Raw genomic sequence first — 21,592 nt, 5'->3', positions numbered from 1 at the left:
CAAGGTAAAGTAGCTACTTAGAAGTAAGAGGATGACTTTTGTTAATTGTCTATTTTTGCTTGCCTTTTTCCCTGCAGAAATTCAGTGAAGAAAGAGGTGATGACTTCGTAGATCCTTTCAGACCTTGTGACTCTGGATTAGGCAGCGTGGAACTGATTGCTCCTGTCAAAAAGTGGCCCTCTTCTCTAAAGAGCACATATGTGGCCAATTGCAGTGTCTAGCACCTAAGGCTGTGATTGTAGTATTTGAGATTCAAGATTCATAGTGCCAATAATGCTGAAAAGCTATGCTTTGTTTTACTCGGGCATGGGATCGTACTGTTACCTGACTCGTAATGCCCTCTAAGAGTGGGATGCTCTTTGAATTTGAAGCATATCTGGTCAGTTATTATTGTTGTTAGAAGGTAATACATGTTACCATGTTTACTTTTTCCTCCTCTTCCTTCTTCACATCCCCTCTTTTGGTTAGAAAAGCTAGTGAAGCAGAAACATCAAATACCCGTGACATGAGCCATGACTCATAGCTATCAGTAAGTGAAGGGATTGCATGTTTTACAGATAAGTGGGAGAGCTGATACTGTGATTTATTAATTGCAGTAGGTGGCAATGAAAATATTGATACTTCTAATAAACAAGCAGAGAACTGCTTGCTACTGTAGATAGCCAGACAGAGGTGGGTGCTTCCCATCTGAGAATGTGATAACGGTTTTCTGTGTCTCTTACGTGTACCTGTACATAGAGTAAGGGTTTGGTGGCTCTAACAAAATGAAGAAATGAAGGGGAACTTTTAATTAAATTATACTCTAAAAATCTTATCCTCTTAAATACCTTCCACTTGAAAGGAACATTCTGCCTGGCTAAGGAAGCAGCTCCTTTTGTGTCTCTCGCTCTGACCATATGGGTCAGATCTCGTTAAAGCTGCGTTATCCATTTTCAAACCAGTCTTCTCCCTTTTGTCATTTTCATGTTTTTCCCTCTCTCTTCCTCAGTTTCACATTGTGTTTTTAAAAATGTTATAGGTATCTACTGGCTTTAAAGATCAGAAGCAGCTTTTAGGAATCCACGGCACCTACGCTTGTGGTATTAAATTGCTTAGTCAGTAGAAGCTCTGAGAAATAAGGATTAAGGAAAGAGGAAACAATTTTTCCACTTCCCTCCAAATGCAAGAAACCCCCTTAACCAGCCATTTTCCAGCTCTTGCTGTTGTAAATCTCCAGTTTGACTTTACTCCAAGTAGGGGGCAAATTACAGAATTTTTATGCGTTCTTGAAAATTTCACGTCATCCTGAGCTGTTGCGTTTTTGTACCATATTGAGCTCATTGCAAACTCAGTTGTTTTTTTTTTCCTACTGACAGTCCCCCAAGTATAGCTTCTAGATCGTCATGTTTCAATGAAAAAAATCGACTTGTTACAGAATGTAAAGACAACCCACTCCAAACCATGCAGTTGTGTTGTGAGGCATGTGAATTTCCTGGGTGCTCCGACTGTCCAGAAGGTTTTGTGATATCTCACTACAGCCTCGTCCCGATACTCGTTCCTTCTCCTTCTGCACGTAGAAAGCTGTTAGCGCAGCTAGAGCCAAACAGCTGTCATGTATGGCTATTATGCCTCGGTATAGTGTAGCTGGTATCACGTCATTTTTCATTTTTGTTATTTTAAATAACAAAGAGTAGTCTGTAAATGGTTTTTAAGTAACTCTAGTCTGTTTACTGTGTTTTTTCCCTAACTTGTGTGCTTAGTTGAGCCGTGTAGAGTTTTTGTTTGTTTTAATGTTGTTTCCTGTGTGTCAGTCTGTCATAACTTTCTTTTCTCTTTCTGTCTCTCTCTTTCTCTCTCTCATTGAGAGGCATTGAATTACGTTTTCAGTAGTAAGGCTTCTTGCCGATATGAAGGGAACTTTTCAGAAAGAGACCTGCTCTGGGTCATTTAATTTTGAATACAGTTTTCAATCGTTCAAGTTTTGGATGGTTTATATCTAATGTGTGTTTCATTTTTTTGGAAAGCTATATTTTGTATTTAGGAAATGGTATACTATTTTGCTATTTGTACTGAGTGAGTACATTGGCATAAATATAAAAATTTATATATATACATATATATAAAATATTCTTTTTGCCACACATTTTTGTGGTAAATTTGTGAGTTTGTCTGATGTTCTACCACAACGTGGCGTCTGATAACAGTGGGGGTGGGGTGGGGTTTGTTATGTCTTTATTGAGTATTTAAGTACTTTTTGCAACATAAATAACTTGTTCATCTCTCGCCATTCCATCAGGCAATTTATTGTTCCAACTGGCTATGAGAAGCTTCACTGTGTGTTTTGGTGTGTCTGTCACTCAGCAATACAATCTAGTAAGGAAACCTGTAGGCATTTAGGCATGTATAAAATAATGGGATTTCATTCAGAATGAGCCATTCAGCTTTTATCCACTATCATTGTCTATTTAATATTTTATTATTAGTGCCTCTATGTTTTAACTTTTAATTTATGATTACGCTCAAATGTTTAAAATTTTAATCATGAGAAAAAGAATTCCCTGCTTCTTACTGTCCAGAGCTGCTTTATAACCCCAAACCATACTTTTTCTTCCTGTGATTTTTATTTTTTTCCTACTAAGAGAAAACGTTAACAAAATCCTGTTATGGTTCGCGATATGAAAACGGCAATCTTGCAGAATTGACTAAATGCTGTATGAGGATGCGTAGAAGACTAATTATGGACCGAAACAACTTGCAGATGGTTGGGGAAATCAGTAGCCAGTTTCTCAAAAGCGAACTGGTGGCTGTCGCAGGATTGCAGTCCCAGGACAAACTGTCGGGTGTCATCTGGGGCCTTCATACACAGAAGTAATAGGAATGATAAATCCACTCGTATGCTGCTTTAGTTTGTTCTATTGTTTTGAAGGGGTGTATCCTTATGTTGAAGTGCTGTTGGTCAGTGCCAAGTCACCAGGGACCAATTCTTCGTTTAATAAGATGGGTGTCCAAAAGAGAACTTTATACCAAGACTGCTACAGCTCCAGGGGAAGGGTTTGTTGGAATTGCGTGCATATTTTAGGCTGCTTATTAAAAAAAAAAAAAAAGAAAAAGAAAAAAAAAAAAAGGGCTGTGCTATCATATTTTTCACTTCTGGATAACATTTCTTTCCTTGTGTTTAAATTTATCTTGTTCCATTTTAGGTCAATGTTTAAATGTACAACACTTTGAACATGTGATTTGGTTACAAAAAGTATTTGTCTTATGAATGAAAAGATTGCTCAGTGGTTGATTAGTGCTTGAACTGCTGCTTGCAGACAGCTGTTAGGAGGGATAAAGAGAGAGGTTCGATAAGCCAGTAAAGAACTTAAGGACAGCTTGCAGGATTTCATGGCAGAAAGGCATGAGAACAGTGTGAGCCACATCTGTATTTTATCAGTCCTGAACATGTACTTTCGTGATTAACCAGTTGATATTGATAATTGGAGCTTATTCTGCATTTCTAATCCCTTTGTTTACTCCCCTGCATGTTCACACTGGTGTGCCTGTTAGGCTGCGAGCAGATGGAGTGCTTGCCCGCAGAGCTGAGAGAGAGTGGTGCTCAAGTCTAACCCATTCGTGTTAAGAAAGTGAGGAGATGCTGAGACTTTTGGTCTCTAAATTTTAAGCTCCTGACATAAAGGAGAACCTGCTATCATATCCACAAGCAGCAGTTAAGTGTAAAAGATACTGCTAGATGGAAAGTGAAAAGCTAGAACTGCATTGCTCGGATGGGTTTTCTGTGTGTTGTCTTCTCTGCTGCTTGAGCTCCCTCGTAAGAGTTGTTTTCTGGCCCTCCACGTTAAACGTGGGCTCTCCAGCTGCGTGTGCCTCTAAAGCACCAACGATCTGCTCGTTGCTCAGTGTCTGCGGTACGTGACGGTTTGTGGAACGGTGATTTCTTGGCACAGATTAAAATCTCTGGAGACCTCTCTGCTAACCACCAGTTGTGACTTCTCGTCTGCTTGTGAGTTGTTAAGAATAATAAAAATATTCATATGAAGTAGTGAAGTGTTCAGGGAAGTAGTCACGGCACCTGTCTGAATTTCAGAAGTGTTTGGACTGTGCACTTAGTCTAAAATTTTGGGTAGACCTGTGCGGTGCCAGGAGTTGGACTCGCTGATCCTTATGGGTCCCTTCCAACTTGGGATATTCTATGATTCCATAAATAACATAATACACAAAATTCTTAGCTAAACATCTCCTCTGGCAGGAAGTTACTGGTGCTTTGTTGCTTAATTAGCAAGTCCATGTTTTGATATTAATTGCCTCTTCGCTGCTTATTCTTTCAGCACTTACTCAAGCCAAATGCTTTGCTTTTTAACATAAAAATAGTTGAAGAACCAATTTCAGCCTTACAGTTTCAAAGTAGATGTTTAATCATCAACCATTCTAATTATTGGCAGGGTGATTATTTTCAATTTAATTTTATGATAGAATAAAACATCAACAGTTGAACATTTGTAAATTCGGCTTTTTTTAGAACTGGAAATACCAAGGACCTGGGCAGCTGTGTTCACGGGCATTCCCCTCATTTAGGTAAGGGGATCAAAATGGAAAATCTTGTGAGTTCTGGTTTAGGATCTAGTTTCTGAAAAGAAGACTTGCCTGAACAGATTTTCCACTCCTATTATCTCTGCAGAGTCTTCAGAAAGAATACCTAACAAGTGAGAAGCTTGCATTCATCTTAAAACGTAGCTTAAATCCGAAAGGTTTCTGTTGGGCTGGAGCCGCACGTAGCTGCTGCCAAGCGCCTGTGCGTGCAGGCATGCACATGCACCTTCACCAAGAGCTGCTGGGGGCTTTTGCTGACAATTTTGCAATGTCACGCATCTGCATGACAACAGTCGGGTTACTTTTTCAGAGTAGTTACAGGAGAGGAGTGTGAAGGATTGTGGACATCTCTCCGAGTGATAGACAGGAGCAAGGAGAAGGAATTGCTTCGCATGCTCTGAACCAGAGGTCGGAAGCGAGAGGAGAACTTGCTGGCTGGTGACTGATGGATGCCAGGTAGGAACGCAGCAGTCCCCTGAGGGTGCACCCAGCTGCATCCATCCCTCTGGGCACTTGCAGGCTGAGTGTCGAGCGCAGAGGATCCCTGTTTGAAATGTGATCACCCTGAGCACGGGGCTGTGAGGAGAGGCTTGCACAGGAGAGGCTTTTCCTTTTGTCTCTAGGTGTGTAAATACGCAGTGCCTGTATATGCTAGGATTGTACATATGTATATAGAGGAGTCATATCTATTACAAATAGTGGTAGACGTGCATAGAATATTATTAATATTTACATTTTTATAAACCTTAAATAATTAATTTTCCTTCGTATGAGTTCATCTACCGAGGTTTTTGTAGTAGCTCATTAATAGTTGTCTAAACGCCTTCAAGTACTGGATGTGTGTTGCTTCAGAAACTTGCCCTGCTCTTGAACTTCACTAATGTCCGTGGGGTTAAAGTGACTGTTTAAAACAGCTGTACACTTTTGTATTTTTATATATTTTTATTAATAGTTGCAAACACGACGTAACCAAGCAGTAGAACTGACAGCTTTGGTTAGGGGTCTGCCCACTGGATGGGCTCAGCAGCAGCGCTTGCTTTCTGCATCCATGTGCTCCTCTGCCAGCTTTCCCCAAGTGACTTGGCAAACATCAGTGTTGAAAGTTCCCTTTCTGAGTGTCCTAGTGCCCGTACAGACACGGAGTAGTGGTGTTTGTGGTGCTCGGTAGGAGCTGGGCTGACACGAGCAGTTCTTTCCCGGTGTGGGTCATTCATCATCCTTGCGTAGCAAAGGATGCCGGCTGCTGTTCAGCTGGGTTGCATTTGAATCAGGATGAGGAAATGTAATCTGTAGGTCATTCCTCTTCTGCTTGTTCTGATCCTTGCATGCAAGGGGAAGCATCTTTCATTCTGGTTTTGCTTTGTACTGAAGTAGCTGATGGCTAAAGCACTCCCTCCTTGAAACCGTGTGAAAGCCCCCTCCCTGCTTCCTAGCCGTGAGGAACGCGGCCCTGACTCATTCCAAGTTCTTACAGATTGTGTGAGCAATGGAACTCGAAGGAAATCCAGAATGTGAAACCAAGAGCATGCATTAGTCCACCGTGATTCTTCTTGCCAACCCAGGTGTATTCCACAGCAATTTGGCATTGGGTTGATTGATAGACGCCGTAGCCTCGTTACAGGCGTTTTCAAAGTATCTCTGCCAAACCGAAAACAAATGGGTGTATTCTTTTGTAGCCTGATCTCCCCCACTTCTGGAGATGATCTTCTCTACTTCTTGCTATTGCAGTGTATGAAATTGTTTCTAACGTTCAGGTGTGCTGGGATGAAGGTGAGGAATGTGAGGATTTCCCTGCTTGCCATGGGATTCTCACCAAAATTCTTGCAAGTGCTCAGTACAGACTCCTAAATTCCCACACCCAGCCACAGCCCACTGTAAAATACTCTAATTACATGCATTTTTTTTGTATTCAGATTAGCAAAGGGTCCTATGTTCAGGTAATAAATTTTTTAACTTCTTTTTAGTCCATGGAGCTGCCCCTTGGTAAGGTGGGTGGAGGCCTGGCCTGAGCATCCCCTGCCCGGACAGGTCCCGTGCAGGAGCACACGGCGGCTCCGCGGGCTGGGAGAGCACAGCTCTCCCTGTTGGAAGGAGAGTGGCACTTCTAGGGATGGCAGAACTGGGAACCAGTTCCAGTGTCCTGCCTAAAAGACCCCAGTGTTCCCGAAGCTTTTTAATTGCAGACACTATTTGAAACGAGGCCATTTCAAATTTTAACATTCACGCTTGTTGCTAATGAGTAAGTTCCAAAAAAGGTGAGAGCTTTCTACCTCTGTTAATGCCTGCGTCTCTCTTGAGTGGCTTACCTGCCTTTCTGCCATGTTTTTCTGGAGTGCACTGATCAACTGCTGAGCTGCCTTTTCCATTGTCCTGCAATGTGAAAGTAGCACCAGATATTCCTTCGTGCATTTCTGTGTATATGGCTTTCGTAGATGGGATTTCAAAGCACTGATACCCAGTGTTTTCAGTTTGTTCTCTGAGGGGATATTTCATTTGCATCTATGTTTTTAGCTATCCTGTGATAACTTGTTAAATATTAAAAAAAATATTTTGCTTCTATTGGGACATTTGTATACTCGCAACTATATTTCTGTAAACAGCTGCAGTCAAGAATAAAACAATGAAAGTTTTCATTTTGCAGTGTAAAGTCTTGTTCTGCTTTCTTGGTTTGTGCAGTTTTTTTCCCAAGGGGGTCTTCCCTCTGCCAAGAAAAAGCGGCCAGTGAGAGCGGAGTAAATCCCTCTGGTGACCCTGCGGCTGCCAGCTCAGGAAGCACGGGGAGGACAGGAGGGAGCGCGTGCGGGTTTGGGGTTTGGTGTATCCCGCTCGAGCTGTTGCATAAGGAAAGGCAGCGTGGTATGCACACGCTTTGGGGAAAAAAAAAAAAAAAAAAACGAAACAACTTGCGGTGTTTCTTCTTGACTTTGCCTGAAGTCCAAGGTTGCCTGCGTGGCTTACTACCCACGCCCCAGCTTTGTAACTTCAAAGCATTCGAGGTTATTTTCATGGTCGGCCAGAGGTGGGATCCCCTCCGAGGAGCCGATGGGGATGTGCTCGGCCCTCCCACAGCTCCAGCGGGGGCTCTCCAGAGGCGGCTGGGGATGCTGCCTCTGGCAGAAGGGTTTGTGCCCAGGCCTCAGTTCCTGTGTGTCTCGGCACAATCCCCCTGCAGCTGCATCCCTGCTGTGCTCATGCGGATGTGCCAGAGGTGACCCGGGGAGGCTGAGGCCCAGCTGCGTCCCCCCGTGAGGAAATACGCCTGGGTAAATGTGGTTATGTTCTTTGGGACAAGCTTGATAAAGATACTCGGTGGGGAAGGCAGTGCCAGGTTTCAGTTAGTTCCTTCTCAGTATTTTCATCAGCAAAGCTGGAGAAGTAAAATCTGGCAGAAGTCGGGGCTGGTGCGGGGAGCAGCCTGGGCACGCAGCACCGTCCAGAAAAGTCGTTCAAGGGCAAACGGGCGTTGAGTTGGAGCAAGGAGCGCGTGCGCCCCAAGAGCACAAGCACCTAAAAAACAACCTGGAGGGGTCTTGTTTGCCTTTTTGCTTGGTAAGTGCAGAAAGCCCATTTTGCTGGACAGAAATGGTACAACAAGGGTAAAAAAAAACAAAACAAAACAAAAAAAAACAAACATTGAACTTACCCTGAGAGCTGGGCAAAATGCGTTTTTGTGCCAGCCGTGCTCAAGCAGCTCGCGCTGTGGAGCTCTGAGTGCCGAGCTGTGCGCTGCCAGCCCTGGGCAGGAGGGAACAAGCCTGGCTCGTGCACATTGACGTGGAAGGAAGGGGTGCGTTGCCGCTACCCCCTTCTCTCCCCTTCTGCAGGGCCTTGGGGGGCCGTCAGACCCCTTGCCTCTAACCCGTAGTGCCTGTGTGGCTCCCCGTAAAGCATTTATTTAATCAATATGTGGCCCAGGCCCAGGGAGGGGGCCTGCAGCTGTGCCAGGTATGGTTGGAGGGGCCGAGCCCTGCTTCCCCGGGAAGGATGGGAATGGGAAATTCGAAGGACACCAACACCACCGCTGATTTCCAGACTGCAGTTTATTGTGTTCACACGGATGGTGGCGACCAAGGGCCATGCCGCAGCCCCCAGCACCCCGAGACTTCGCTTTTGAGGGATCTCATGCTGGAAAATGACAGGAAAGAGACAGTGAAAAAAGAGAAAGATACAACTGAATCACGGAATTGAAGGGGTTGGAAGAGACCTCGAAAGATCGTCGGGTCCAAACCCCCAGGAGGAAGGGCTGGGCCACCATCACTGTGCCCCCCTGGCCCTGGCAGTGCGGTGGCCGCGGGGCCAGGCCTCGTCCTCACCACACAGAGCTGGGCGCACGGCAGCGATGGGCCTGGCGGTGCCCTGAAGTGTCCAGCACCTACTACGGGGCCTTGAGCTGCTGGTTGGGGGGAAAGGCCTTGCCCAGGTGCTGCCCCACCGTCAGCCCCTGCTTCTTCCCCTCCTGCTGCGCCAGCACCTCCTTCTTCAGCACGAAGCCGCCCGCCATGCTCAGCTCGAAGCAGCTGTTGGGGACGCTGCTGAGGGGCTTCTCCTCCCAGATGGCAGCCAGGCGCTTCTGCCAGGCGCTCAGCATCTGCGCCCGTGCCTCGGGGGTCACGTACCGCACGCTGTAGCAGATCTGAGGTGCCAGCACCTGGAAGCCGCAGAACTGCAGCATGCCCCGCTGCCGCCGGGGCAGGGAGGTGTCAGTGCGGCCCCTCGGCTCCACGCTGGCCCCAGCCCGGCCCCAGCCCCGGCCCCACCTGCATGGGCCAGAGGAACACGTTCATGTCGCCGTTGATGCCCTCGGGGCTGTACATGGACTCCATCCCGCTGGTGGTGAATGACAGCATGGCCTTCTTCTGGAGATGGCAGGCGGGAAGGCACGGGGTGTAGGACCCACAGCAGGGGGCAAGGCCAGCACCTGGTGCCCCCTTCCCAGCCCAGCCACCTACCTGGAAGCGCCCCTGCTCGTAGATGGTGGCCATGGAGTAGGCGAAGCCCTGGATGATGACGCGGTCGAACCAGCCCTTGAGGATGGCCGGCATCCCCAACCACTGCAGTGGGAACTGGGAGAGCACGCGGCGTTGAGGCTGGCAGCCAGCGCTGCCACCTCCCCTGGCCCCCAAGACAGACCCCCCCAACCCCACTTCCCCTCCCCAAACCAGCCCAGCGCCCGTCCAACAAGGAGAGCATTGCTCCCTGTGCCCGTGCCTGGAAGATGATCAGATCAGCTGCCTCGATCTTCTTCTGCTCGGCAACGATGTCGCTGCTGAGGCGTCCCTCCTTCCACGCCTCTCCCATCTCCGTCTCATAGACGAAGTGCTCGGGGTTCTTGGGCGGCCCTGTGGGGAGCCGGGGGGTTAGTGGGGACCAGCGGGGGCACGGGGCTGGCAGGGGTGATGGTTGCAGTCCTACCGGTGATGTCGCGCCGTGAGAGCACGGGATTGAACCCCATGGCGTAGAGGTCGGAGATGGTGACGTCCCAGCCCTTGGCCTGCAGTGTGCTGGCGGCTGCCTCGGCCATGGCGTGGTTGAAGGACGTCTTCTCAGCGTGCGCCAGCACGATCAGGGCCTTGCGTCCTGCGGGGAGGGGCAGCTCAGCACCCCCACAGCAGGGCCCACAGAGCCCCCCATGGGGGCACCCACAGTGTCCTGCAGGCACCTGTGGGTGCCACGTGGACACCACAAGGAGCCCCCCACACCAATGTCCCCGGCCCCCAGATGCCTGCGGCTGCCACAGCAGCCCCACAGCTGCCCCCAGACACGTTGCAGTAGGGCACAGCAAGCAGGCTGTGCCGTGCCACGCTGTGCTGTGCCAACAGAAGTTGAAGCTCTGAGGCCACAAGGGCAGCAGCCAGTAGCACGCTTAACTGAGCCTTGCTCCCAATTAACGCCGCCAGCCAGGATGCAGAGAAGGGAAAATGCCCAGGGCTGGGAGCACCCCAGCCCCGGTGCTGCTCACCAGCTGTGGGTGAGGCTGAGCCATCCCCTGCGGCCCTGGGCAGGATCGGGCCGGGTGCTGGTGCTGGTGCTGACCTACCTGCCATGGCCAGAGCTGCTCGTCTGCCGGCAGCGGAGCTGGGGCACTGCTTGTCACTGCTGGATGCCGGACTGGACTTCGCTCGGGGCAGGGCTGGACGGTCCCCGGGAGGCTGGGTGAGCAGCCAGAGTGTGCAGCACCGTGACTCAGCTGCACCACCGCCCAAGGGGGGTAACACCTCTTCTTGTTCCTGGTGTGCCCAGTGCCCGCGGGCACGGTGCAGCATCAGGAACAGCCAAGCTGCCCCCTCCGTGCTGCTTACACTCCCCCCTCGTTAGCGTCCCAGTGCTGGGGGCCAGGGCCAGTCTCCTGGTTTGGGCTGGAACAGGGTTAATTTTGCTCACAGTGGCTGGTGTGGTGCCATGCTTCGGATTTAGGACAACAACAATGCTGGTTACATAACCCACCGAGGCCTTCTCAGCTTCTCACACTGCCCTGCCAGCCGGGAGTGCACAAGGAGCTGGGAGGAGACAGCCGGGACCGCTGACCCCAGCTGCTGGAAGGACACCGCAGCCCATGGCCTTATTATTTCCCTTCGTTTGTCCTATTAAGCTGTCTTCATGTCAATCCATGATTTTAATCCCCCCCCCAATTCTCTCCCCCATCCCACTGGTGAAAGAACAGCTGCATGGTGCTGACGCACCGGGGCCACCACGGCCGTGCGTGCAGAGGGACCCTTGGACACGTGTGGGGGGCACGTGGGGCAGTCGTGGCTGCGGTGCGCGTGCAGATGGGTGCTCATCCCCTGCAAGGTCTGGGCTGGATGCGTATGTTTGCATTTAAAATCTCGTTTTCAGGGAGTGCCTTGAGAACAAACAACCCCTGGGCACTGCCAGTGCCTCTCACCCCAACAACCCTGCCCCTCTTCTGCTAGAAATGAACGAGCCATGACGCTGCAGTTTTGTGTGTTTATTCTCAGCGCTGCGGGTTACTGGGGAGTCCAGGAAGAGCAAAAACCTCAGCACAACCCCTGTCCTCCACCAGCACCGAGGCTGCAGGCACTCCGGGTCAAAGCCTCCCCAAAGCAGAGATTTGGCACCCGTCGCTCTGCCCCTCAGGCACGCAGAGAAGCTCAGAAGGAAAGGCCGGGCACTGGAGCTGCAGGCGGGTCGCCCTCCCAGTGCCACGCAGTGCCCTGGCGGACGGCCCTGCCCTCACAGCGCCCCGCGGAGGGCCCTGTCCTGCCCTTCACCTCCTCTTCACAAACTTCTTTGTCACGGCGTTGGGGTTCAGGCGCCTCCTGCCCGCGCCCAGGGCCGCGTCGCGGATGTGCAGGTTGGCGGCGCGGCTGTAGATGTCGTTCTCTGCGAAGGGAGAGAGCCCCGCGATGTAGTCGGGGTCGAAGACGTTGGTCTTCTGCCTGGCCTTGCGGGACAGCCGCTGCTGGGGGAAGGGCTGGTCTTCCACCAGGTGGGGGTTGTTGGCGTGCTTCCCTCCTTGCGGCGCCGGCAGCGGGTACTGCCAAGAGAAGGGAGGCTGTTAAAGTCACTTCAGGAGCAGCTCTGGCTCAGGGGGACTTTGGAATAACGGCTAGCTTCTAGAGAAGGGCTCAGCAAATGAAACCCCAAAGCCCTTGGGTTAAGCAGAACAGCTGGAAGGTGATCACGGCTCTGTTTTGACCCTCTCTGGGGCCAAGAGTTCTCTCCACCTGCTGGCTGCACGCTGCCCGGCTCAGCCTGTACTCACCCTGAGCCCTCGGGGGTTCAGCACCTTGGGGTTGCGGGAGAAGTGCATGTGGAGGCTGCCGTCCTCGCTGACGCTCACCGCAACCTTCTTCAGGGTCTTGTTACCGCAGTGAGGACAGAAAACCTTGGTCATGTCTGAGGTTGTCCTGTGAGACGGAGGGACAGAGGGACAGAGGGCATTTACTGCTCCCGAGGCTGCAGGACCCGGGCTCAGCAGGAGCAGGAGCAGCCGCCCAGGCCCAGGGATCGCACACCCCCTGCCTTGGAGGCACAGCACACACGGCACTCACTTGAAGCAGCCGTGGCAGCGCAGGATGTGGCTCCTGGCCTGGCGGATCAGCATGCCATTCACTGCCAGCACGTGGAGGCCCATCTGCAGCAGCACGTTCTGCAGCGAGGGAGGAGAAAGGGGGCTGCTGTCAGGGGGCTGCTGTCAGGGGGCACCCCAGAAGCCCCAGCCTGCGTCTGCCCGCCCAAGCAGCCAGGAAGGCCAAAGAAAATGACCCTGACAGGCTTTGCAGAGGCTGCTGCTGTGGAGAAAACTGACAGCTCTTAATGCTAAAGGAGACACCACGGAGCTGCTCTTTGCACAGCACCCACACGGCGCTGGCTGAGCAGGAGGCTGGAGCCAGTCCGCACCTCCCACCTCCACCAGCACCCACCTGCATGGCGAAGTCGGTGGTGACGCAGCCGACCTGGATGTCAGCGGGCGCCGTGTCGCAGTGCCCCAGGTCCTGCTGGACCTGCTTGAGGTTGCTGGGCGTTATCCAGCCCTCGTCATCGCTCTCCTCCTCCTCCTCATCCTCCTCCTCCTCTTCCTTGGCGCTGTCCCCATCCTCTAGGCTCCGGTTCTCCTTGGTGGACTCTGTGCTCACGGAGACAGCTTGGGCTTCCTGGGGAGGAGACAGACGGTGGGGCACGGCGCTGCCACGCAGAGGGGCTGGGCTGAGTCAGCCTGGAGCCAGGGCAGCAGGCGCAGCGAGGAGCGGGACGCGGCAGCTCACCAGCAGCTCCTGCAGCTCATCCTCGATGCTGGGCAGAGGCGGCCTCCAGTAGAGGAAGGAGCTGAACTCGTTGCTCTCGGCGGGGTCCGGGCTCCTCTCGGGGCTGTGCTGCCTCTGGCCTTTCCCGGGGCGCTTGTGCTGCGGCGGGGCAGGGCGCGGGGGTGCCTCGACCCCGGGCTCTGCGGGGCTGCGTCCCCAGCCCTGGGGGGACCCAAACCGCGTCCCAACCCCGTCCCCCCCCGCTCCCCGTCCCCGTGCCTTACCTTGCGGGGCAGGTGGAAGCCGGCGAGGTGCAGGGGGGCCTCGGGGTGCCGCAGGCTGGAGCTGAGCCGCACCTGGGGGCAGCGCCTGGGCTCAGCGAGCCCCCAGCACCCCCCCCACACCCCAAATATCCCGGTGGCGGTGCCGGTGCCTCACCTTGTCGGGGGGCTGCAGGCGGAGGCCGGCGGGCCCGGTGCAGTCAGCGTGCAGCTGGCAGGTGAGCGCCAGCACCTGCAGGTCGGCGGCCGACAGGCTGGGGAAATCCCCGGTGCGCTTGGCGAAATCGGTCACTGGGGGGGGGAGGTGAAGGGGGGGGGGGGGGCTCAGCTTCACGGGGGGCCCAGCCCCGTCCCCCCCCGCCCCCCCCCCCCGGTTCCCCCCCGCTCTCACCGAGCCGCACGAACTCGCTCCGGGGCCGGCGGAGGCGCAGCTCGTAGGGCAGCGCGGCCAGGCGGCGGCGGGTGGGCCGGTCGCGGATCTCGGCCAGCACCTCGGGCACGGTGTACACGCTCAGCGCCACGTCCTGGGGGGGCGGCGGCGCCGTCACGCGGGGCTCGGAGCCCCCCCGGTTCCCTCCCGGTCCCCCCCTCCCGGTGCCCCCCTCCCGGTGCCCCCCCCCCCCCCACCTGCAGCGCGGCCCCGCACACGAAGGCCCCGGTGTCGGCCACGACGTGCGGCACGCGCGCCATCTCCGCGCGCCCCATGGCCCTCGCCGCCACCCGTAGCGCGGCCGCCGCGGGGCACGCCGGGAGATGTAGTCCCTCCCCCCCCCTCCCCGCAGCGCCTTCTGCTCGGAGCGGTGCTCCCCGCCGCGGGGCACGCTGGGAGTTGTAGTTCACCCCCCTCCCCGCTTAGCCCGCCCGCGCGGGGCACGCCGGGAGCGTGACGCGGTCAGGTGACGGGCAGGGTCACATGACGGCGGGCGCTGGAGCCGGAAGCGGGAGCGCAGCGGTGGCCGGTACCGGAGGGGGGGGCTGGGAGCGGGGGGGGCCCCGCGGGGCCGGGCAGGGCCGGGACGGGGCGGGACGGGCTGGGCCGGGCCCCGCCGCACCGGCAGCGGCCGGGCTCAGAGCGGCGGCCCGGGGCTGCCCGGCCCCGCCGAGCCCCGGTGCCCCGGTACGGGCGGGGGGAGGCCCGGGGGGAGCCCCCGAGGAGCCCCCGGGCCTTGGGGCTGGGCCCGCACCGGGGGCTCCGGGGGCGGCTCCGCTCCGCTGCGCCTCCCGGGACGGCCCCGGGGGGAAGTCCCCGTGCGGGGGGGGCGCTGGGGGCAGCCCGCGGCGCGGCGGCTCCTCACGGAGGGTCCCAGCGGGACGGGGCGGCCCCGGGACGGGCCCCGGGGGGGGGGGCTCGGGGCTCCCTGCCCGGCCCCGGGGCTCGCTCACGGCGCGGCCGCTGCCCGGGGGGCTCGGGAAGGGCGTTGAGGGAGCGGGCGGTGGCGGGGGGCAGCCGGTGCCCCGAGGGCTGGCGCTGGGCCGGCCGCGGCTTCACCCGGTACCGGGAAGGCTGCGGAGAGCCCGGGCACGGCGGGGGGGGGGGGGGGGGGGGTTGGGCGGAGAGGAGCCGGCCCCGAGGCGCAGCGCGGGGCTGGTGCAGGGCAGCGGCTGCCTCGTGCCCCTGCGTGACCGTCCCGGGGCCTCGTGCTGCTGCGTGACCGCGGCCTCGTGCTGCTCCCTCACACCCTGCCCTCAGCCCCCCGGCTCCCGGTGTGGGCGGCTGTGGAAGCGCCCCCCTGGCTGGGGCAGCACCCACGGAGCTCGAGAGCTTGGGGGTGGGGAGCAGGACCCCCCTGCCCCACGTTTAGGGGTGCTGCTGTTCCCCCCCCAGCTCAGCTGCGGCTCCGTGGTGTGTTTGGGGAGCACGGGACTGAGTGCTGTGGGGTTTGGCTGCCCGGCACAGCCCTGGGAGGCCGCCCCGTGCTGCGAGCAGCCCCCGCTCCGCGTCCGTCCCGAGGGACCCGTGGTGTCACAGCCACGTGGGGTGCTCCGGGTGGGTGCCCCTGCTCAGCAGCACGTGGCAGGGCTCACGGCAGCGTGGCCTAGGGGTGCTCTGCCGCCGCTCTGTCCCCGTGGCTGTGCTCAGAGGCAGCTTCTGGGTTGTGGTGAGGTGGAGGAGCCCCAACACGGTGCCTGAGGGCAGCTCCTGGGGCGCTGCTCGGCTCCTCAGCCCAGGAGGGGTTCGGGTCTCTGTCTCACAAGGTGAGTGTTGCTGCCACCCACAGCGCGTGGCTGAGGCCAGGCAGGAGCAGGGGGGCCCCACGTTTTCCAGGGGGGGCCCTGCGCTGACCCCACGCTGTGCGGGTGCCCGACAGGGACAGGTTTGGGCCCCAGCACGGCCCCGTCCGCGTGGCGGGAGTGGTGCTGAGCCCCCTGTCCCTCTGCTTGCAGCCCGGGGGTGATGCCATGGCCTCTGCCAGCTCCAGCAGGGCCAGGGCAGGGCCGCCCTGCGAGAAGTCCCAGCTCTCCGTCAAAGGTGGGTCCTGCCGGGGGTCGGGGGGGCCGGGTCCGTGCGGGTGGGAGACCCCCGGGGGAGGCTGTGTGAGCGCCGTGGGGAAGCGCCGAGCTCCCGGGGCCTGCCCAGGGCTCTGCCTCCCCTCGGGACGTGGCTCCGTGGCCCTGTCGGTGCTCCCGTGGCCGCGAGGTGGCTCCAGACGCCGGGAGCTGGGTCCCCGCGCTGCCCGCAGCCCCTCGGAGCCCGGTGTGGCCGTCCCTGGGTGCCTGCGGAGCCCCTCTCCCTGCTGTGCCCGCAGGACGAGGAGAGGTGTCCTCAGCCCTGGGGGTTTCTCATCCACCTCCTGGGGCTGGGAGCAGCCGGGCAGGGATGGGGGGGCAGGGGCTGCCATGGGGTGGGTGAAATATGGGGCTGGGGGAAGGCAGCGAGCAGGGCGGGCTCTGCACGGTGTTGCCAGCTGCCCCCCGAGCCCCCCGGGCAGGGATGGGGTGCAGGGGCTGTCGGGGGGGCTCCCTGCCCCGTGCTGACCCTGCCCGGTGCCGTCCCTGCCCAGTGGTGTCGGTGAAGCCCAAGGCCCAGAGCCGGCAGCCGCGGCTGAGCTGCTACGTGGAGGTGGCGGGGGACGGGCTGCCCAGCGAGACCAAGAAGACGGGGAAGCAGATGGGGAGCTCGGAGCTGCTCTGGAACGAGATCCTCGTCCTGTAAGTCCCTGCCAGCCCCCACCGCGGGGCCGGGGGTCCCCCCAATCCCCGGTACAGGCGTTGTGGGGACCCCCACGGCTCCTGGCTGCTTGGGCGTCCATGTGAGGGCCAGCCCTGGGGGTGGGGGAGTTGCTGTCGCCCCCTCCTTGCTTGCCCCCTCCTGCTGCCCCTCGCTGAGCGGGGTGAGGCCGCAGCCATGGCCCTGGTCTTGGTGTCCCCCCCCCCCCCAGGAACGTCACGGCGCAGAGCCACCTGGACCTGAAGGTGTGGAGCTGCCACACGCTGAGGAACGAGCTGCTGGGCACCGCCTCCGTCAGCCTCTGGAACCTGCTCAAGAGTGGTGGGAAACGTACGTCCAGCCCCAAACCGCCTCCGTGTCGTGTCCTGTCTGTCCCCCTGTGGGGTCCCCCCATGCTCCGTGTGCCTCCTGCAGCCCCCCCTGCCTTGAGGGGCTCAGCCCCACGAGGGAACACAGCGCCCTTGGGTGCTGGGTGTGCTGGTAGCCAGCCCCACACAGCTTTTGGGGGACCCCACCCCCTCTGCTCCCCGCTGCCACGTGCAGACAGCAGGGGGTGGCCGTGGCAGCCCCCAGATAAAGGCGGCCGTTCAGGGCCAGGCCCTGGCAGCAGCCCCGGGGCTGGAGGGGGCTCGCTCTGCCCCTTCCAGCCGAGTTCCCTGCTCCCAAAACACGGCCGTGGTGCGCTATGAGGCTGGCTTGGGCCCTGCCCTGCCCAAATGGGGGGGTCCCGGCCCCGTCCTGCCCTGGGGGTGGCAGAGCCGGGGGTCCCCTTCCCAGGGGGGGCTCGTCCTGCCTGGGGCACTGCCCGTGGTGGGGCCCAGCCCCGGGCCTGCTCCTGATCACTTTTTTTCCCCCCCCCCCCCGGCCGTGCTGGAGCTGCCTCCGCCCTACCTGCCCGCGGCCGGGCACAATCGGCTCTTTCATGAGCGGGCGTCCCCGGGGGGGCTGTGTGGAAACCGAGTGGAAAAGGAGCTGGCTGCTCTGCCTGCTCTGCCTGCTGCCTGCCGGGCACCAGAAAAAACCTGTCACATTTTTCCCTGACACCGCGGGCCGGGAGGGAGGACTCTTAAAGCTGCAGGGCTGCCCTGCCGGGGAGCTGCCGCCCCAGCCCCACATCTCCTCCTCCTCCTCCTCTTCCTCCTCTTCTTCCTCTTCCTCCTCCTCTGCTCACTGCTGGGACCCGACGCCCTGCAGGGCTGCACACCCTGCTGCAGCCCGGGTGCCCCCTGCCCCTCGGGGACCCGATTTCTCTCCTGGCTGTGGGTTCCGTGAGGCTTTCTGTGAGGTGCTGATAGGGGAGCGTGGCTGCAGCCCCCTGTTCCCGCAGCTTTAGGAATTGCTCTCAGGCACCTCAGGTGGGAGAGCCTCAGCTCGGGGTGCCTGGAAAAGGAGCTCAGCAGCGGGGAGAGCCCTGGGGAGCTCCTGTTCCTCGGGGGGTGCCATTTATCCGGGGAGCGTAGAGATTGTCCCTCCCCAAACCCCTGCGCCCTCCCTGCTCCGAGGACAGCCGTGGAAGGTTTCTTTTCCACGGGTTTCTTCCCAGGGCACTGTGGCCGCAGCCTGGGGTCCCTGCTGGGGCTGTAGGCTCGCACAAACCCTTGTGAGCCCCCTCCTGCTGGGCCCTGGGGGCTCCGAGGGACTGCATGGGGGGGGTTAGGAGCCAGGAGGGTGGGGAGTGTGGGCTGTCTGCCCGTCTGTCCATCCGGCTGGCTGGCTGGAAGGCTTTCCGTCTGCCTGCGAGGAGAAGGAGCCACCCCGGCCAGGGTGTCCCCTCCCCGTGCTGGGACCTGCAGCAGGGGGTGCAGCTCCTGGAGCTCCTGGGGGGCTCGGGCACCACTTGGAGCCGCTTGGGGCTTTCTGCTGGGGTTGTGTGGGGCTGTAAATCCTCCGGGTGGGAGCTCCGGGGCTGCGCGGGGCGCTGCGAGCAGCCGAACTGAGTCCTTATTCAGGACCACATCGCCCCCGGCCCCCTCCCAAAATCCTAATAATCCCTCTGCCCCGCTGCCTGCCGGCGGGACACAGGCAGCCTTTGTGCTCGGCCCAAAGGGGACCCTCTGTTGGTGCAGCAGCAATGTCCCTTTGTGCGTCCCGCGCGCCGGACGGGGACAGCGAATGGAAGGTTCTGCCCGTGTTTATTTTCTTTAAGAACAGCCCAAGGGGGTGCGGAGGGGGGAGAAGGAGGCCGGGGGGAGGCTCGTGTTCGCCTCCTCCGCTCGGAGCCACCTCGGCCTCGCTCCCCTGCCGCCGCCCCCCCCCCCCTCCCCGGCTGGGAGCCCGCACAATGGGGGCTTGTGCGGCTCCGGCGGGGCGCTCACGGGGGGACCCCCGGCGGGTGCGGGCGCCGCTTCCGCGCGGCCCCGGGAGCAGGCACATTCCTCCGGCGTGGGGCAGCCGGGAGGAACAGGCCCTGGGTTTGTTCTGGCTTTTGGCTGCGCTCAGTAGCATCTCCTGTGTCGGGCTCTTAACGCGGGCTGTGGGAGCGGCTGCCCCTGGAGGCGCGGAGAATAACACCTTTGTGCGGGCAGCCTTGGGCAGGAAGCCCCTGCTGGGGAGCGAGGGGCAGCGTGGGGCAGCGTGGGGCAGCGTGGGGCTCCAGCCCCCGTGCTGTGCCCCCGTGAGCCCGTCCTGCTCTGGGCACCGGGGACAGGACCCCCAAGGTGCTGGCACAAATCGTCCTTCGTCCCTGTCTCCACCGCAGCCCCCAGGTGCTGGTTTTGGGGGGCTGTTGGACGCCCAGCGTGGCTGAGACCTCTTGGAGGAGAGAGGCTGGAGGTTTGTGGTGCCCCCGGGGTGGCGGTGAGCTGGGAGAGGTGGCAGAGGGGGGTGGCAGCAGCTTCCAGGTGGCAGCAGCCGGCCACAGCCCGTGTGTGGCTTCGGTGGCTCTGCTGCCTCGGGGCTGGAAGCAGCCTGGAGCTGTCCCTGTGCCTGCGGGCAGCCCTTTGCCACCAGTTCGTGCCAACTTGGCTTCACTGGGGACCTCTGAGTCCCCCAGGTCCCCCCAGGGGGCACAGCAGCTTGGTACCGGGAAGGCTGGGGCTGCACGGCTGCTGGCTCCGCACCCAACGGGTCCCAGGACCCCTTCCCTGTCCCCTTCGTGTCCCCTCCCAGCTGCGTGTGGCCAGCAGGGGAGGAGCAGCCGCGGGCAGGGAGGGATGGCAGGAGCTGGGGCCGGGCCAGGGGGTCCGTGGGGAGCCTGCTCCCCCCCTGCTCCCCCCCTGCTCCCCCCCTGCTCCCCCCCTGCCCCCGTGGGCAGGCACCGCACCCCGTCCCCGCGGCGGGCCGGGGCAAAGCAGGTTGCTAAAAAATGGTGCCGTTGTGTTGTGAGCAAGCCGTGTATAATAAAAATATTATTTGAGCAAATGAGTCAGGAAGCGTCTGGGCTGCTGGCCCGGCTCGGGGCAGCCAAATTTTTCTGGCCCCGTGCGGCAGAGCTGGGTGTTTCGGTCCCGCTGGCTCCTGCGGGGCATGGCTGTGCTTGAGCAGGAGCCCTGCCTGCCCGCGGCGCTGAGGGTCCCGCTGTGCTCCTGCTGCCCCCAGGGACGTGGCTCTGGGGTCGGGGGCTGTGGGAGGTGTGCGAGCAGCCCCTGCAGCCCCAAACCCCACTGTAGCCTGTTTTTGGGTGCTTTGGGGCAGCCCCCTGTGCCAGGCGTGCTGGGTGATGTGTGGGGCTGTGGACAGGGATGTGCCCGGGGTTTTCTTTTGCTGCTTATCGTGGTTTTGCAGGTAGGAAGAAGAGTGATTCTGAAGGGTGCTGCCTGGGCTGGGGTTTCGGGCAGCTCGGCACGTAGCTGCCAGCCTGCTCTGTGCCCCAGGTACCCGCTGGTGCTGCCCAGCAGGACCCTTCCTGCCCCGTGCTTTGCATCAAACCACTCAGATCCTCGGCTTTCCTCCCCTGCAGCCCCAGCGCTGGAGGTGTGAGCGTTGTGGCCTTGGCTGCCCCACGGCAGGGCCCCGGGGAGGCTGCGGCCCCTCGTGGGGGGCTGGGGGCCCGGCTCTGCCACCGGCGGCTCCAGGAGCAGGCAGTGGCGCTGTGTGGCTGTCCCCTGATGGCCCTGCGGGGTGTGGATAGGTGTGGGACCAACGCTGCAGTGCTCAGGGGATGACTGCCCCTGGGGGGAGCGGGCACAGTGTCCTTTGGGGTGTGGGGAGGGCCTGGCCCCGCTGGGGGACCAGAGGTGCTGTCCCGGGGGGCAGCCGGGCGGTGACTGCCGGGTCTCTTCTCTGTCCCCTCGTCTCCCCCAGTGGAGAACAGGCAGCTGACCCTGAACCTGCAGACGGAGAACAAAGGCAGCGTTGTCTCCGGCGGAGAGCTGACGATTTTCCTGGACGGGCCCGCTGTTGATCTGGGCAGCCTGCCTAATGGCAGCGCCGTGACGGAGGGTGAGTGCCGCCCGGCTCCGCGTGCGCGCGGCGGCTCCGTGCGCGAGGCGCTGAGCCCCGGGAGGGACAGGAGCGGGGCCCCCAGCACCGCCGAGCAAATTCTGGGGTGCCAGCAGCTCCTCCTCCCCCAGGTAAGGCCCCGGTGCCGCCCAGCCCTGCTCCCGTGGGGGTGGACGTGTGGCAGGACGGGAGCGGGGACCTCGATGGCATCACGCCTGCCTCCCTTGGTGTGAGGGGGGGCCCTCTGCCAGGCACCCGAGTGGCTCAGCCCCTTCCCAAGCTTGCCCTTTGCTGGGCAGACAGCTGCTGGATTTGCCAAACTGCTCCGAAAAGGGCTCCCGTGCAGGGACAGCCGTCTGTCTGCTTGGGGCTTCCTAGGGAGCGAGCAGAGAAGCGTTCGGCCCATCTCGGGCAGCGTTTGTTGCGCTGTGCTCCCTCTGCTCCTTCCCTTCCTTGCTGGGAGACCAGGCTGTGAAATGTGGGAGCCG

At 59.0% G+C, this 21,592-nt stretch overlaps 4 protein-coding genes across 9 annotated transcripts in view; 2 read left to right on the top strand and 2 right to left on the bottom strand.

Moving 5' to 3' along the window:
• NFAT5 (nuclear factor of activated T cells 5) overlaps positions 1-7,167 on the top strand; it is a 56,915-nt gene extending 49,748 nt beyond the window's left edge. For all 6 annotated transcript variants that reach the window (XM_084294920.1, XM_084294919.1, XM_084294921.1 and 3 more), the window contains exon 14: positions 78-7,167. The gene's annotated coding sequence lies outside the window, so the exon portion shown is untranslated. The remainder of the gene's footprint in view (positions 1-77) is intronic.
• A 1,777-nt stretch (positions 7,168-8,944) lies between these two features.
• NQO1 (NAD(P)H quinone dehydrogenase 1) lies at positions 8,945-10,144 on the bottom strand (the record flags this gene model as incomplete). Its single annotated transcript, XM_084294805.1, has 5 exons — positions 9,982-10,144; positions 9,778-9,908; positions 9,519-9,632; positions 9,327-9,425; positions 8,945-9,247 (listed from the first exon to the last, which is right to left on the bottom strand). Exons 1-5 carry the CDS (start codon positions 10,088-10,090, stop codon positions 8,945-8,947), a joined length of 756 nt encoding a protein of 251 aa, XP_084150931.1. The 5' UTR covers positions 10,091-10,144.
• Positions 10,145-11,500: 1,356 nt separating this feature from the next.
• Positions 11,501-14,287, bottom strand: NOB1 (NIN1 (RPN12) binding protein 1 homolog). The gene is made up of 9 exons (XM_084294567.1): positions 14,183-14,287; positions 13,947-14,079; positions 13,713-13,846; positions 13,559-13,630; positions 13,296-13,433; positions 12,954-13,184; positions 12,582-12,679; positions 12,293-12,437; positions 11,501-12,064 (listed from the first exon to the last, which is right to left on the bottom strand). Exons 1-9 carry the CDS (start codon positions 14,258-14,260, stop codon positions 11,795-11,797), a joined length of 1,299 nt encoding a protein of 432 aa, XP_084150693.1. The 5' UTR covers positions 14,261-14,287; the 3' UTR covers positions 11,501-11,794.
• A 166-nt stretch (positions 14,288-14,453) lies between these two features.
• The window catches only part of WWP2 (WW domain containing E3 ubiquitin protein ligase 2), a 32,582-nt gene continuing 25,443 nt past the window's right edge, over positions 14,454-21,592 (top strand). Inside the window, exons 1-5 of the mRNA XM_084294957.1 lie at positions 14,454-14,514; positions 15,941-16,025; positions 16,558-16,705; positions 16,936-17,054; positions 20,967-21,104. Of these exons, the coding sequence (XP_084151083.1) occupies positions 15,956-16,025; positions 16,558-16,705; positions 16,936-17,054; positions 20,967-21,104 (475 nt within the window). The 5' untranslated portion in view covers positions 14,454-14,514; positions 15,941-15,955. The remainder of the gene's footprint in view (positions 14,515-15,940; positions 16,026-16,557; positions 16,706-16,935; positions 17,055-20,966; positions 21,105-21,592) is intronic.

Source organism: Netta rufina, assembly GCF_964035555.1.
Source record: "Netta rufina genome assembly, chromosome: 13".
NCBI lineage: Eukaryota > Metazoa > Chordata > Aves > Anseriformes > Anatidae > Netta > Netta rufina.
This window is presented reverse-complemented; position numbering and strand designations above follow the sequence as displayed.

What these genes read in the sequence shown, in the direction of transcription:
- NOB1 (XM_084294567.1), bottom strand. Translation starts at nt 14,260, where the DNA reads ATGGGGCGCGCGGAGATGGCGCGCGTGCCGCACGTCGTGGCCGACACC. An exon ending in GCCTGCAGCCCCCCGACAAG is followed by an intron (nt 13,631 to 13,712) that starts GTGAGGCACCGG and finishes CGCTGCCCCCAG; the next exon opens with GTGCGGCTCAGCTCCAGCCT. An exon ending in TGAACCCCCGAGGGCTCAGG is followed by an intron (nt 12,065 to 12,292) that starts GTGAGTACAGGC and finishes TTCTCTTGGCAG; the next exon opens with TACCCGCTGCCGGCGCCGCA.